The 16,283-nt window shown below is 39.8% G+C and overlaps 1 protein-coding gene across 1 annotated transcript in view; it reads left to right on the forward strand.

Moving 5' to 3' along the window:
* The window catches only part of Trpm1 (transient receptor potential cation channel subfamily M member 1), a 140,728-nt gene that overhangs the window by 90,001 nt on the left and 34,444 nt on the right, over positions 1-16,283 (forward strand). Inside the window, exons 11-17 of the mRNA XM_058576635.1 lie at positions 1,626-1,796; positions 2,803-2,937; positions 3,970-4,020; positions 6,361-6,501; positions 7,421-7,450; positions 11,107-11,399; positions 13,612-13,840. Of these exons, the coding sequence (XP_058432618.1) occupies positions 1,626-1,796; positions 2,803-2,937; positions 3,970-4,020; positions 6,361-6,501; positions 7,421-7,450; positions 11,107-11,399; positions 13,612-13,840 (1,050 nt within the window). The remainder of the gene's footprint in view (positions 1-1,625; positions 1,797-2,802; positions 2,938-3,969; positions 4,021-6,360; positions 6,502-7,420; positions 7,451-11,106; positions 11,400-13,611; positions 13,841-16,283) is intronic.

Below are 16,283 nucleotides of genomic sequence, written 5' to 3' on the forward strand. Positions count from 1 at the left end.
TTAGCTCCTGTTAAACCAGGTTGTTATAATTAGAAAAAGACTGGATCTTCCCCAGTCTCCAGCTTCCTGATTTGCCTGTGATTGGTACCACTAGCAAGCACTCCCACCACGGTGCCATCTACCATGATGTAATGCAGCCGGAGGGGCCATCAAAAAAGCTAGTGCCTTGGTATTCAGACTTTCAACCTTCAAAGCTACAAGCTAAAATAAACCACTTTTCTTTTATTAAGTATCCAGCTTCAGGCACTTTTCTATAAAAGCAACAGAAATTTGGCTTAAACAAACTTGAAGAGTCTATGAGACATGCAAGTAGAGATGACAAGTAGGCAGCAGAAACTCTTGGGGGTGGGGTGGAGACTGTATCTAGCCAGGATAGGTTGTTTACAAATAAATGATGGCTGGTGGTGTGGTCAATGAGGTCACCAAGGGACAGAGTAGAGTGAAAGGAAAGGGGATTGAAGACAAAAACCAGAAGAACTTTGCCACTGTGAATCAATGGCCAAACAAAAAAGAGGAAAGCCGGGAGCCTGTGGAGCTCAGGAAATCAAGGGAAGAGACTCAGCAAGGAAGCAGGTGGTAGAGCCAGATGCTCTGAAAACCCAGCACAAGGAGGACAGGAAATGCTAGACACAAGCACAGTCATCAGTGACCAAAGTCATAGCTGTGGACAGACAGGGAAGAAGAGTGGAGCAAGTGGAGGAAAGAATAGAGGAAGAGAATGTCCATGGGCAAAAAACTCATCAGAAGAGTTTGGTTGGAGGAGAAAGCAGGTGAGGTCATCATCAGGAGAGTCAAAGTTCTTCAAATGCTGACTCTGTGTCTGCACCAGGATATAATCCCATGTTTCTCACATAGCAAAGGGCAAGGTCAGGGTGAAAGTCCCACTTCTGTTCTCCCTCTGTTCCCTTGAGTCTAGAGCACTCTGTGCCCTTGATGTCTCCAGTCTAACACCACATTGTATACAGCTCCATGACACCTGGCAAAGCTTCTTTACCCAATCAATAAGTGCTCTGGTTCATGTTTATATCCTGACAAACATCTGCAGTTATATCCATTGTCTCTGGCCCCTTCACTATCAGGTTCTATCATTAGTCAACCATGGGAACATCTCTTCAGTGCCTTTGAACGTAATTCTAAGCACCCTTTCCTTTGTGTAAAAATACATGTCAGTCAAATATGTCAGCCACTTCAAACACATAAAACCATTGCATCAAACCAAGTATGTATTGGTGCACGTGAGCAACAGTGGTTCACAATCAGGACCATCTCCATCAAATAACCAGGCCTGCCACATTGGTTGTGTAACTGTATACACAGGTGTATATACATATTTGCACTCATATACATGTTCATGAGTGCAGTGTGTGGGATGTGTGCATGTTTGCTGTATGCATGGGCATGCACTGTGTACATATGTGAGTGTATATGACTGTGCACATGTATGCCGCCTTCATACATGTAGGTTTATGTGAGTTTGTGTGTACACATGTGCCATGTGTGAGTGGGCATGCTTATGTGCTCCGTGTGTGTTTGAGCATACACAGGTGGGGTGGGTCAGGATGCTTGATATAGGACAAGGGTCAGCCTTAATACCTTTTTCCAACTCTGCTTGCTGTGAACTGCAGCCCCTTGGAAGTCTGGCCCCCCCGGTGGATACTAAAGCCACAGAGAAGGAGAAGAAGCCACCCACAGCTACCACCAAGGGGAGAGGAAAAGGAAAAGGCAAGAAGAAAGGGAAAGCAAAAGAGGAAGTAGAGGAAGAAACTGACCCCCGGAAGATAGAGCTGCTGAACTGGGTTTGTGGAAAGTCCTTGCTCTTGATTTTGGGGATCCAGGAGACTGGAGTTGGCATCACCTTACTTCTCCAGTGGAAGGGGCAGTTCTTGTCGCCTTTGTTTTAGTTCTGTGAGGGCCCAGAGTCCCAGGAGGCAGGAATAAATGATTGATGGGAACATGTCAATATTTCAACAGAAATGACATGCTCACTGTGATGCAGATGTCAGTTGTCAAAGACACCACACATTTCTGCTTTGGGAAGAAAATGCCACTAGGAGAAGTGGTCTTGGTCATCTTAATAGTGGCTGTCTCTTCCTAGCAGACATGCAGATGCTTGATGCATGGAAAATAAGCCAATTATTACCACATAATCCCAATTCACACAGTAAAACCTTCTTGAAAGATAGAGCCTGTGATGGGTATGTGAGGGCAACTGTAGCTGTCTGAGCTGGAAGACCAGAGCCACATGTGCATGGTGGTTCTCCAACTTGCTGCTGCCAGGATATAGTCAAAACAGGGCCTCTGCAGGGGCATGTCCTTGCTATTGTCATGGTCCTGTGGCTGCCATGAGGGTATATGTCAGTCAAGAAAACAAATGAGAGAACTGAACAGAGCAACACCAAGATGATGTTGAATTTTCAAATCTCTCCAGTTCATTTTAAAAGGGAGAGAATCCTTTGTAGGCTTTGATAGGACACATAGGAGTCAAAGTGAGAAGAAAAGAGAGGAGATGAGGCCTGTTTACTCAAGTCAAAGAGCATGGAGAACTAGGGGCTAGGAACATAAGCACATTGGTAGGGCAATTGTGTAGCATGTGTGGGGCCCCCGGGTTCTATCCCCAGCACCATAAAAAAAAAGAGAGAGAGGTAGAAAGGGGTGGGGGAAGAGGGAGAGAAACACAGAACCACATTCTGAATATTCCAAAATCTTGAGGTTTCGAATACTCTTTCCATGATGTTTCCAATTGTTCTGCCTGGTGTCTCTCTGAGAGGCCATTTATGGGCTCTCCTTTCTGGATTCATACAGGTGAATGCTCTAGAGCAAGCGATGCTGGATGCTTTAGTCTTAGATCGAGTTGACTTTGTCAAACTCCTGATTGAAAATGGAGTGAACATGCAACACTTTCTTACCATTCCGAGGCTGGAGGAGCTCTATAACACGGTGAGTGTTCTAGAAAAGGGGGTCAGAAAAGAGCTAGCCCTATGAATATTTTTATCACTGGTGCATAATATGCATAAATGTGTTCAAATTATCAACTAGTGCTGTGCCTAGCCAGACACTCTCTTCTGGAGTGGTGAAGATGCTTCTTGACTTACAGTGGATTTATGTGCCTATAAACACATCATGTTAAAAATATTATAAGTAGAACATGCATTTAATGTAGCCATCCTACCAAATATCATAGTTTAGCAACATCGAATGCTGTAGAGTCTTGGTTGTTTTCCTGTGGTCATGGGGCTGTCTGGGAACTGTGGCTCACTTCCACTACCCGGTATGGAGAGTGGAATAGACTGCACATGACTAACTTGAAGAAAAGATCAAACTTCTAATTTCAGTTTCCACTGAATGCATCTGTACCACTTTCACTCTACTGTGAAGTCTCACAATTGATGACAAACTATCTAAGTCAGGAATTCTCTGTATGAACTCTTATTCATATTCAGGAGATGAAAGAACCTAGCTTCCTAAAGTCATTAGCAGTCTGATAAGCTACCAGGGGTCATTAATCACTCTTCCCTTGGGACCTTCACATTTTTATCAGGCTTTGGTGAAAAATGTACCACTAAGTTTTCATACAAGGAGCTCTGCTGCATTAGAATGGAAGTGTCTGAATGAAATCCCCTTGGTTTTGTGTATATTGCAAGTTTTGAGAATATATATTCTTCCCCATTCTAAGATTTTAAGTGGCAGAAATAGTCCTCAGCAGCTGCTTGCTAAAACTTAGTGAATCTTTAATGCTATATTGGGCATTGTAATATATTCTTTAAAGTAATTCAACAAAAAGTATCTTACATACCTTTGAAGGTGACAGATACTTCCTAACCAAAATCAGTTCTATCTCCTAAAACAAATAGGCTGATAATGGGTTATACTCCAACTCTCGCAGGTCATTAATTCTATACAATAGAGCAGAATTTTGTTCTAAGAATGAAAGAAAAACTTATTTAATATGCCTAAATGCTTCTCTTTCAGAGACTGGGTCCACCAAACACACTTCATCTGCTGGTGAGGGATGTAAAAAAGGTCAGTCCATCCACTGTTTTATAATCCTTACCTATTGTCATCTTTCACTAAAACAAATTTCTTAAAAGTGGGTTTTTAAATTTCCAAAATGTGTTAGCTCCTTGTTATTGGATGCATGGGACATAACAAATATCTTCATAAACTAAAAGAGAAAAGGAGAAGCTTTTTCCAAGTTGATTGTGCATCCCCACATGATAGGAATGTGCTGGATGGCTGCTTGACTATGGATGGTGCCATGGCCAAACCAGGGGCAGCAGCCAGCAAGGACCTTGCCTGCCCTCCCCTGAGCACCACCATCCCCAGGGCAGCCTTATATACCTACTTTGGGATCTCTCACTCATTCACTATGCCTCTTTCCATATGTACCAACAGGAGGTCCTTCATTAATTCTGTGTGTCCTGTAGATTGCAGCAGATGTCTTTGAGCCTTTCTGTTCCCTCATTGTTAAGCTATAGCTGCTCTTCTCACTTTCCACCGTTTCTGACTACTTGCAGTCTGTGTTCTTATACAACATCCCTCTCTTGGTATTCTAGTGTGGTATTTCTTGTGCCCTCTTGCCATAGGTTATAGGATTAGATTAGGTTCAAAGGAGAGTGATTCATTTTGTTAAAATGCCTGGCCCGCAGATTTTGTAATATGTGCTTGTTTTCTGAGCAATAGAAAATTACTGAAATCAAAGAATAGGGTTTTCAGCCAGAGTCCTAGATAGTTTTCCCAGATTTAATACAAATATTTGGTTCCAATAATATATGAGAATGTGACTTCTACAGAGATTCATGAAGCAAAACAGAATCAGTGGATCTGGGAACTAAGAGGGTCCTCCAAGATCCTCTGACTTACAGCCCTGTTTTCCACATAAGGATTCTGATTTTTCCCCATAGAACCCAGCTGGAAGATTGATTAGGAAGGTCAAACTTTCAAAAGTGATAGTTACCCTGGTTCAGGCCCAACAATTTCCCAATTGAACGGCTTCAATAATCTCCTTCTATCCTCTATATCCAGCTTAAAGTCGTCTGAAGTTTCTCAATGGGCCACAACATGAAACTCAAGCTCCTTCCAAGGAACATGCACCCCACTGGGCCTGGACATGTCCACATCCCCTAATCTAACCTATCACATCCCTACCATACTGTATACTGACCCCACCTAACTCTCTGGTGTCTGAGGAGTCTGTGTTCTGTCCTGCACCACACTGTGCTCACCTCTGCAGCATTCTTCTACCTTCTCACCCGTTGTCCCTGCTCCACCTGCTCCAAACTGCCTTAGAAGTTCTTCCTGGAAGGCTTACTCACCCTTACAACGCCCACCTAAGCAGACTCCAGCCACTCCTGTGCATTGCATATTCTACTGCATTGGAGCTGTTGACAGTTTTGCCACACAACACCTGGCTCCCTAGAGTTCTCATCACTAATAAGAAATGTGGTCAAGGATCACAATAGGTGGGGAACAAATTTGTAATGCATGAGTGAATTTTTTAGTTAATGTGGCCTGTCCTATTTTAAAGGAAGTATGTTTGGAATGAGTAATGGTCACGTGATGGATCCCAAGATACCACCATCATTTCAACCATATGAAATTAACCCATCAATAAATGGCACAGAGCAAAAATTCCTATACATCTGGTTAGCTCTGCTCCCTGAATAAGTCAACCAGCCCAGGATGTGAATGAGTGACTATGAGTACCTGGGGCACCTCTGTTCTGTCTATTCCTCCTCTCTCCCACTGACTCTGTCTTAACAGACTCTCTTCCACATTGATACAAACTGTTCCCTTCACCACTCCCAGACACACCAGATGGTATGTAGTGTTTGTATTATTGGGTTTTTCTAGAAATAGACTGGACACCATGAAGGCTTTCACAAGAAAATTCCAGTCCCTGGGGAAATTCTGACCTCCCATGGCCTCCCATGAAGTCTTTCTCCTTTGCATTAAATCTGGCCCCTGCCCCATGAGGCTGGGCTCTTCTCTACAGGCAGCTACTGAAGCACCTGCTCATCCAAACTCCTCTTCTGTGTGCCAGCTACACCATACCATTTCCTCACATTTACACATGAGAACTGCAAACTGACATGTTGGGCCACAATCTTGCCCAATCGTTAACCCTATAGTGATATAGACTTCTAACCCTTTCTTCCTGTTAGAAAAGCTTAACTCATTTTCTGGAATCTGATTTAAACCAATATCCCCCTCAATCACATGACCAGAGATTGAATATTGTGTAATCACTCATCTATGACATGTCATGAACTCCCAAGTGGAGATGGCCACTTATGCCAATGTATGAGATGATGTCTGCACTGTGAATGAGACAAAAATCTTTTTTTTTCTTTTTTAAAACAGAGCAACCTTCCACCTGATTACCACATCAGCCTCATAGACATAGGGCTTGTGCTGGAGTACCTCATGGGAGGAGCCTACCGCTGCAACTACACTCGGAAAAGTTTTCGGACCCTATACAACAACTTGTTTGGACCTAAGAGGGTACAGCTCAGTGGCTGTGCAGTGTTTTGTGTTTCCCAAAGTGACATATGGTTCCTTGCTGTGCTTTCCAACAACTCAGACTATTCAAAGCCAAAATCTTTGCACCATCTTCCAACACAAATTTCCAGCCTCCTGCAGTGACTGCCCCATGTGAGGCCTCTCCAACCTTATGGATGGCCAGCTTCTTGCACCGTCCTCCTCCCTAACCCACCCCTTAGCATGTCAGCAGCACAGCAAATCAATTGCATCTGCCCTCCTTTGTCTGCGGTTACCTTCCTCCTGAGAAGACAGCTACAGTCTCTCCTGCCTCCAATCCATCCGACCACCTTTCCACTGTAGCAACCATCATCTTCCAAAGCAAGGGACACAACAGCACACTCCCTGCCCAGATGCACTCAGGGTTCCCTGCTGCCTGAACAACCATGGCCAAACTCATTATCACAGCATCCAAGACTCTCTGCCTGCTGTCCCCACCCTGTCACGGTAGACTATATTTCTCCAACAAAATCGAACTTTATTCCTGTGCTTTCCATGGCTCATCCCCCTGATTGTACCTTTCAAAATTTTCCTCTCACCAAAAGCCCAAGTCTAAAGTCAGATCTTTCACAAAGTCTTCCCTTCACCCCCAACTCCATAGCTCCGTGTCTGGATTTTTGTTAGGACACTTCTCTGGTTCCACCTGCAATAAGGATAGGACATGTCTGCTTATCTTGCTCCTCAACTGACTTCTGCCGACAGAAGCAGTTTCCCTATGACAGCATTCCTTTCCCTTGGATATTGTCATTATTTAGTAAAGATACAAAGCATTTTAATCTATTACTGTCCACTATTAACAATACTACTAATGTAGCATACACATTGCTACTATCTACAGTTATCTCAGTAAATTAATATATTTTTTTTCTCTTTCATTACTCAGCCTAAAGCTCTTAAACTTTTGGGAATGGAAGTAAGTAGACTGTTTTCAATAGTTCTATGATATATATTTTGATCAAATATAGATAAACCTTTTAGTTTTGTATTTGCTTAGCACAAAGTTTGTTTTTTCATGACTAAATCTACTACACAACTCGCCAAAATCTCCTTAGATCACTTGGTTCGATTATATATATATATATATATATATATATATATATATATATATATATATATATATATATATATATATATATTATATAAAAGGATCATATACATTTTTTGAAAAGGTTAAAACTACCCAGTTCATTTTCTGAATTCACCCAACCAGTTTCCAAAGCAAACAAAGATTAAGCAAATGCTAAAGACCAGTCTCGATTGTGAATAAAGAATTAAGACCTTCTATACTGAATCCATACAGGATTGAGATGCTACTTAACTCATGAGTTTATTTGAGGAGAATCTTTACAATAGCTGATCTTAATATTCTGCTTTGTGGAATTTCTTCCATTCACTTAAATATTTTGGTGTCTGGTGCTTTGTTTTTAAAGTTGCTTATAAAGGCATTTCTACTGCTTTTGTCCTAGCTTGAGGGAATTTTAGCAGACTTTTCTGGGTTTTCTAGATATAAAATAATACTTTTGTTGATAACCATTTTGTCCCTTCTTTTGAATACTTTCTCTTTAACATTAATTTGTTCATATGGTAGAATTTTCAGAATACTTTTGAAAATTAATGGGGATAATAAAAGACAACCTTGTCTTATTCTTGATATTCATAGAAATGACTTCAGGGCTTCATTCCTTAGTCATATAAACATATAAACATGTCATATCTTTTCCCCCCTTTGATTTATTGATATGATACAATATATGAAGGACCTAGCAATATTAAATTACATTTGCATTCTTGGAAATTTTTAATTACTTGTTGAGGACTTTAAAATATTCAATTGAATTTATTTTGTTATTATTCATGATTCTAAAGTTTTATGTAAGTGACATCATTTTCTAGTATTTTTATTTTTGTTGTTGTCAGTTAATTGTAAATGAGTCCATTCAGGCTTTTTTAACTGGGGTAATTTATATTTTCCTAAAAATAATTATTTTCTCTAGACTTTCAAGTTCATTGGTATTAACTTTTACTTAATATTCTAGTCTTTGTTAATCTTCTCAATATTTATAGATGTCTGACATTTCTCCTGATTTAAAATATATATATATATCTTTTTTTTTTTTCCTTAACCAAAGTTGCCTAATTATCTTCTTGGTATCTTTGCCTTATCAAGCAACTTTTTTTTTTCTGTTTCTATTTTGTTAATGTCTGCTTTTACTTTTATTCATTCCTACCATGAACTTTCTTTAGAGTTACTGTGTTGCTTTTATTGATTTAGTCTGAAAGTCAAGTCACTTATTTCTACTCTTCCCTATATTCCAATAAATGCATTAAAGGTATAAATTTTTACCTGGGCATTGTTTTCATGGTATCCCACAGGTATGAGTGAGTATGGGCAGCAACCTTCATTGCCATTTACTTCTAAAAAGCTTATAATTTTCTCTGCAATTCAAGAGTTATTTAAAAGTTTCAATTTTCCAGATACTGACTGTTGTCATTATCTTTCTGTGGTTGATTTCTAATTTTATTCCTTGAATGTAGACCTCAACATCACCGAAAAGACAAACAAAAAATAACAATAATGCTTTCTGGTATTGGGGGGGAAATCTTAAAGGAACTGGGGTGTAATGCCTGGTTGATTTTTATGAAACTCTGTGGGTACAGCTTTTATATTAATCCATCAAATCAAACTTGGTAATTCTTCTGTTGGATTTGCTTTTATATTTACTATTGTTTTTCAAACTCATTTCTAAGTGAGATATGTTTAAAGATTCTTACTACGATTATAGATGCATTAATTTCTCCTTATACTTCCAGTTCATGTCTTTTGTTATTTTATTGGGTTGTTATTATTTTCCTTATTAATTTGTGTCAGGCCTTTGCATTTTAGGAAAATCACTCCTTGTTTGTTATATCCTCTTTCTGGCAATAATTTCAAGAAAATTAGTAAACAATTAATATTTTGACAAAATGTGTGCTATTATTGAAAAGTAGGTTTATAGGACTCTGTTTCAAAACTTTTGTTAACCATTAGTTGATTTTTATTTTATATATTCTTGAACATGAAACTGTTTTTAAATTTCTATCATGCCAATTTTTAATCCATATAGACCAACCTTCCCTAAATTATTGTGACTGTATTTTACTTTGACAAAATTAGAAAATTAGAACAAAAACATTGAAATCTGGGGCAAGATGCTATAACTCATAAGAACTCTGTCATTGGTGAACAACTTGTGATAGGAATTAAGAACCACATTCCCCAGGGTCCCCCAAGGCTCCATCCCATTCCAGTTGTGTGAATGTAGAGAAATTTTTCAGACTTTGAGCCACAATTTTATCCTCTGAGGGAATGGAAGGAATTCATAACCTTTCAGAGTCGTTGTAAGAATAAAAGTACATAATTGGGCTGGGGATGTAACTCGGTGGTAGAGTGCTTGCTTAGCATGTACCAGGGGGTGGGTTGGATCCTCAAAACCACTGAAAAGACAAACAAAAAACAATAATAATAATTGATTGGAAAGCCTGTACAAAATAGCAAATACAATCATCCCTCAGTATCTGTAGGGGACTTGTTCCAGGATCCCTTGAGGATATCAAATCTGCAGATGCTCAAGTCCCTTATACAAAATGCTGTGGTATTTCGATAGGATCTGCATACATCCTCTCCAAATATTTTATATCATCTCTAGATGACTTACAATACCTAATACAATGTAAATATTGTGTAAATAGTTGTTATACATTATTATTTAGGAAGTAAGGACAAGAAACAACAAAGTCTATACATGTTCAGTACAGATGCATTTTTTTTTCCCCAAATATTTTCAGTCCAAGGTTGGTTAAATACAAACATGCGACCTTGGGGGTATTGTATCTGTTTCTGTCATTCCACTGAGTACTAAGTCTTAACCTGAAATGGCTGAAACCTCAGACTTCCAAGCAGTTCCCCCAAGCCTGACCTGCCTTTCCTACAGAGCTTGCTTGCTCCACTTTCAGAAACATTCTCCTAATCCCTTTAGGAAATGGAATGTTGGCCTTTTGTTTGCACCACATGGGGGAAAGGACAGTGCTCATTCAAAATGGAATGTTTGCTTTCTTAAAACATTGGAGTGAAACCTAAAACATTTGCCTCTGTCCCTTTTTGCATTTTTATATTAATTTCTGATTCAGCTATGTCTGCAAATGAATGTTAATGTTTTGCTGCATTGCATGACTTCCCTGAAAAAATAAACTGTGGTCTTTACCTGTTCCATGATGCTATTTACATTTCATTTTTGCTTGAGTTTTGCTGCATGGCCTCATTAAAGTCTTCTTAAAACCCTACTAACCCAGGGGTAAAAGTTATGCAAACAGCAATGTTTCTTCTCAGCTTATTTGGTTTTAGATGGTTTACTTATAATAAATGTGTATCTTTTTTAAAAAATGAACATGCTGAGTGGATACTTGAGTTGTGCTGAAGGAGTCTCTTTATTACCTCTGACATAAAGGGTTCCCTCTCTGCCGTAGTTCTGAACCCTTTATTGCACATTTAGGAAAAAACATGGAAAAAAAATGTGTTTTTCCTCCCTTCAGGATGATGAGCCTCCAGCCAAAGGAAAGAAAAAGAAAAAGAAGAAAAAAGAGGAAGAGGTCGACATTGATGTGGACGACCCCGCCATGAGTCGATTCCAGTACCCCTTCCACGAGCTGATGGTGTGGGCCGTGCTGATGAAACGCCAGAAAATGGCAGTCTTCCTCTGGCAGCGAGGGGAAGAATGCATGGCGAAAGCCTTGGTGGCCTGCAAGCTCTACAAGGCCATGGCCCATGAGTCCTCCGAGAGCGAGCTGGTGGATGACATCTCCCAGGACTTGGACAACAATTCCAAGTTAGTGTCTAGAGGAAATTTCAGGGCCAGGAGTAACGGTTGTCCTGAACACTGCCCCTTTGCAGGGAGGGTGATCATTGTATTTTCTCACTTAAACATGTTTATAGTCAATGCTTGTCTGTAAACTGCTTTGCCCATCACATTAGTATTTTTCCTTCTATCTCTGGGGTATTTCTGGGCTGTCACTGTTTTAGGTTATTACCTTCTCATGAAAATTATTGAAACCCAATTCTAATGCAAAAACAGTGAAACGAATTTCCATGAAGAAACACACATTGATGGGGTATACAATTTTAGTGCACCTGTGCCTTCAACTATGAATGTCACAAGAGTTGCTTAGCAAGAGGAGATATTAAAGAGGATTGGAGTTGGGTATTGCTTATCTGCCATGTAGGTTAATTTCTAATAGAGCCCAGCAGAGTTGGCTCTGTTGACTACTTACTTCTGAGGACCAGGGCAGAAGCATATCTCAAAATGGCTTCTTTTTCCTTCTCTGTGATGGAAACACTAGGAGATTTTTCTCCTTTATGTACTGTGAGAACCCGGTCAGTCTCCCGGATGTAAAACTCACAGAAGTTCACATTACTGGGTTTCCCTGGGGTTTTTAACTTCTGAACTTATCCACACTGAGTTTCCAGCAATTCATCAGTTACGACTCATGGTTCACACCCCAGTTCTGGTTCCTACAGACATTTCTGCTCCAGTAAACAATGATTCTTGTACTTGCCTGTCTGTCCCTCCAGTTCTGGGTACAGCAGACTTCCCCATGACCTCTCTTCTCTTATGGAACTGAAAAGAAATGTTGATTTTTCAGTTCATTCTGACTTTTCTTGTTAGGATAGACTAGCCACTTCCAAATTCCTTACACGCCAGACTGGAGATCTGAAGTCCCAGGACAACTGGGACTTTTTTATAGGCACAAAAATTTGGAACAGACACAGACACAGACAGCTCTGCCAACATCTAACATCTTTGTTTTCTGAAACCTGTGGCTTTTGTTTTGGATTTGGTGATTTCTAAACTTACTAGCCAATTCCTAAATATGAGGAATTCAAGACCATTTAAAAATGGGGACACATTCACCCCTTGCTTCCAGGGTAATGCGTAGGACTCAGGAGGTACTGTGACAGCATTGTTCTTCAAGGAACAAGGAAGGCTACTCCCCATACATAATTCTGCTATATTCATCCTTAAGCTCATAATTGCAATAAAATCCCCTATCAGATGGAAAAACAAAAACAGAGTGATCACTGTGTGGCCATAGCTTTACCAAAGTCCACAACAGAAGGTCATAGAAATGAGCAAAGATTATGGCTATAATTAAATATTTAAATTAAGGCCCTGTGGGAAAGGGAATAAATTCTATGTTCCATATTTCAGTTTGTGTCATCTTCTCCATGCCTCCTCAACTTCTATCATTGTCCTCTCATTAGCAGTTAGGGCTCTGTGAAAATTTTCCTTTGTTCTGAACCCTATGAGAAATATGCTTTGTGTCTGTCATGGCACTGACAATGTTGAATTCTTTTTGTTGTGGTGGTGGTGCTGAGGATTGAGCCCAGGTCCTCATGCATGCTAGGCAAGCACTACACCACTAAGCTATTTTCCCAGTCCTGAATTCTCTTTCATTCAATGCATTATTGAATCATTACACACACACACACACACACACACATACACACACATAAACTGTATGGCTTGATAACTGTTCACACTAGCACCCAGATTAAGAAACAGAACCTAACAGGCACCAGCAAGCTTCCTGGTGTCCCCTTCAATGTCCACCTTCCTCCCTATTCTTCACCCCCAAGAACAGCCTCTGTTCTGACTTATAACCCCACAAGTCCTGTTTCTGAACTTGCCTTTGCTGTCTGTTCTGTCTGCTTCCCTAATCTGTGCACAACTTGAGGAAATAGACTTTGTCTCCTTGTCTTTGTGTCCTTGGGACCTGATGGGCAGTCTTGGAGTCAACCTAAAGCTCTATTTGCAGCAAGAGCAGTCATTCCCCATCCTGACTGAGCACAGAGCCCCTGGCCCTGGCTGTCCTCCTCTAAGGACAAATCTCAAGAGATCCTTGCTTTTAGAGGACAATGAAGTCCCTTCTAATTGTAGATTCTGTGTTCTGTGCCTCCCTGTGCCCTTGTGACCACATCTATCTAAGAAAAATCCTGTGGCCACTGCAGCTTCACACCCAATTCCATCTCTTTAACTCCAGAGACTTTGGCCAGCTTGCTGTGGAGTTGTTAGACCAGTCCTATAAGCATGATGAGCAGATTGCCATGAAACTGCTGACCTATGAGCTAAAAAACTGGAGCAATTCAACCTGCCTCAAACTGGCTGTGGCGGCCAAACACCGGGACTTTATCGCTCACACCTGCAGTCAGATGCTACTGACTGACATGTGGATGGGAAGGCTTCGAATGAGGAAAAACCCTGGCCTGAAGGTATGTGTGGCATGGCCATTAGACTGCCCAGATGACAGTGATTAAGTGACATCTGTTGAGCTCTGACTCTCCCTGAGGCAGAGCTAAGCACCCTGTGAGTTATTTCATTTACAGTAGTCACACTGGTCCAATTTCGCTTTCCTAGGTTTTAGTTACCTGAAGTCAGCCACAATCCAAAAATATTAAATGGAAAACTACAGAAATGAGTAATTCATAATTGGGGTGAGGGGTATTATTTTTCAATGCCAGGGATTGAACCCAGGGCCTCACACATGCCAGGCAAATGCTCTACCACTGAACTTCATCCCCAGATCCTATTCATGAGTTTTAAATTACTCACTGTTCTGATTACTGTGATGAAATCTCTCATGATCCCACTCCATCCCACCCAGTAAGGAATCCTTCCTTTGTCCAGTGTATCCACGCTGTAAACAAAATCAGTAGTAGCTATCTTGGTTATCAGATCAACTGTCACAGCTTTGCAGTGCTTGCATTCCAGTAACCCTTATTTTACTTAATAATGGCTTTGAAGAGCAAGAATAGTGATGCAAAGGAGGCACCAGGGCATAAAACACAGAAGGACAGTTTAGGTCTGGTACTATATGGCAATACTGCAGTCTTATAATCAAAACAGAATATATAGGGTTCAGTACCATCTAGAGTTTCAGGCATCCACAGGGGTTCTTGAAACATATCCCTCATGATAAGGGGAACTACTATATACCTCTGAGTAACCCCATGAGAGAGATGATGTGACAACCCTTGTCTTACAGATAAGAAACCTGAACCTTTGAGATTATATAACTCTCCTAGATCTTAGTGGATCAACAAAGAAACTGAACCCATGTGGGCTAATGCCAGAGTCTCACCTAACCAACATAGCTGGCTTACAGATCTCCCTAACACAAGCAATGCCTTCATCTGCTACCCACCATAATTAGTCATGCACCCTAGACAGGTCATCTACCTACCATTAAAGCAAGGACCTTAGCTTGACTTCTATAGAGTCCCTCAAACTCTAAAACTGTGTGCTGTTACTTTAATTGGTAACATTTTTATTATATGGGGCTTGTGAGAGAATACAAAGCTATGAAAAGGTTTGAAAAGCATGCAGTGGGGATAAAATCATATTGCAATCAAACCTTACTTGTGTGTTTACTACTCTTATACACTAGGTTATCTTGAGAAGAGACTCTAATCTTAGGGTATCCCCCAACTATCTAATGGTAATATTGTACCTATTTTATGGGATTTTTATAATAAGAGAAAAAAAAAAACCAATACAGGTTGTATCCTGTATCCAAATGCTTGGGACAAGAAGTGTTTTAGATTTTTCTTTCTTTCTTCTTCTTTTTTTTTTTTTGGTTTGGATTTTGGAATATTTGTCTATACATAGTGAGATATCATAAACTTCATTTATGTTTCACACATACCTTATGCATATAAGGCCATTTTATGCAATATTATTAGTACACCTGCATTTTGACTGTGACATATCACATGAAGTCTGGTGTGGAATTTTCCACTTTGTGACCAGCACTCAAAAAGTTTCAGATTTTGAAGCATTTCAGATTTTAGGGGTGTTCAACCTGTATGTTATACTTCATAGCATAGTTCTAGCAAATGGAAGGTATTCTGTTTCTTAGAAATATGAATGTTGTGCCTAACTGTCCATTTCTACACTAAGCTGATTATACATAACTTTGAATATTAGTAAATAAGTAGTTTTTGGAATACTAAAAATAAAGAAATCCTACAGGTTTTAAAGAAACAGGTCACACACAAAGTTATGAATATCAGATTGACATCACAGTTTTCACCAATAATACTGAACTCTAGATGGTGGCAGTAAACAAGACCTTGACAGTTCTGATGGGGAAATGTTCAGAAGCTGAATTTTTTTTTTTTTTAAAAAAAAACATGGTCCAGCTATTTAAAACAGATAAAAGGGGCCATGGATTGTAATTCAGTGGTACAGTACTCACTTAGCATGCACGAGACCCTGGATTTAATTCCCAACACTGCAAAACTAAATTTTAAAAAATAAATAAAAAGATGAGAACAGAATATCTATTTTAAAAAGGAAAAGATTCAGAGCTGGGGCTGTAGCTCAGTGGTAGAGCGCTTGACGAGCATGTGTGAGGCACTGGTTTCAATCCTCAGCACCACATAAAAATAAACAAATAAAATAAAGGCATTCTGTCCATCTACAACTACAAAATTTTTAAAAAATAAAAATAAAAAGGAAAAGATTCACATTCTATACTTTGTACATCCCCATTCAGAAAATTACTTCAGCTGGTATTCTAGGGAAAAAAGTTAAATATTTGTTATGGTTTAGATATGAGGTCCCTTAAAAGCTCATATGTGAGATGTGGGAGTTTAGGGATGAAATGATAGAGTTTGACAGCCTTAACCTAATCAATGCATTAATCCACTTAAC

Source organism: Marmota monax, unplaced genomic scaffold (genome assembly GCF_021218885.2).
Source record: "Marmota monax isolate L192 unplaced genomic scaffold, Marmota_monax_Labrador192_F-V1.1 WCK01_AAM20220418_F8-fsc00005, whole genome shotgun sequence".
Taxonomy (NCBI): Eukaryota; Metazoa; Chordata; class Mammalia; order Rodentia; family Sciuridae; genus Marmota; species Marmota monax.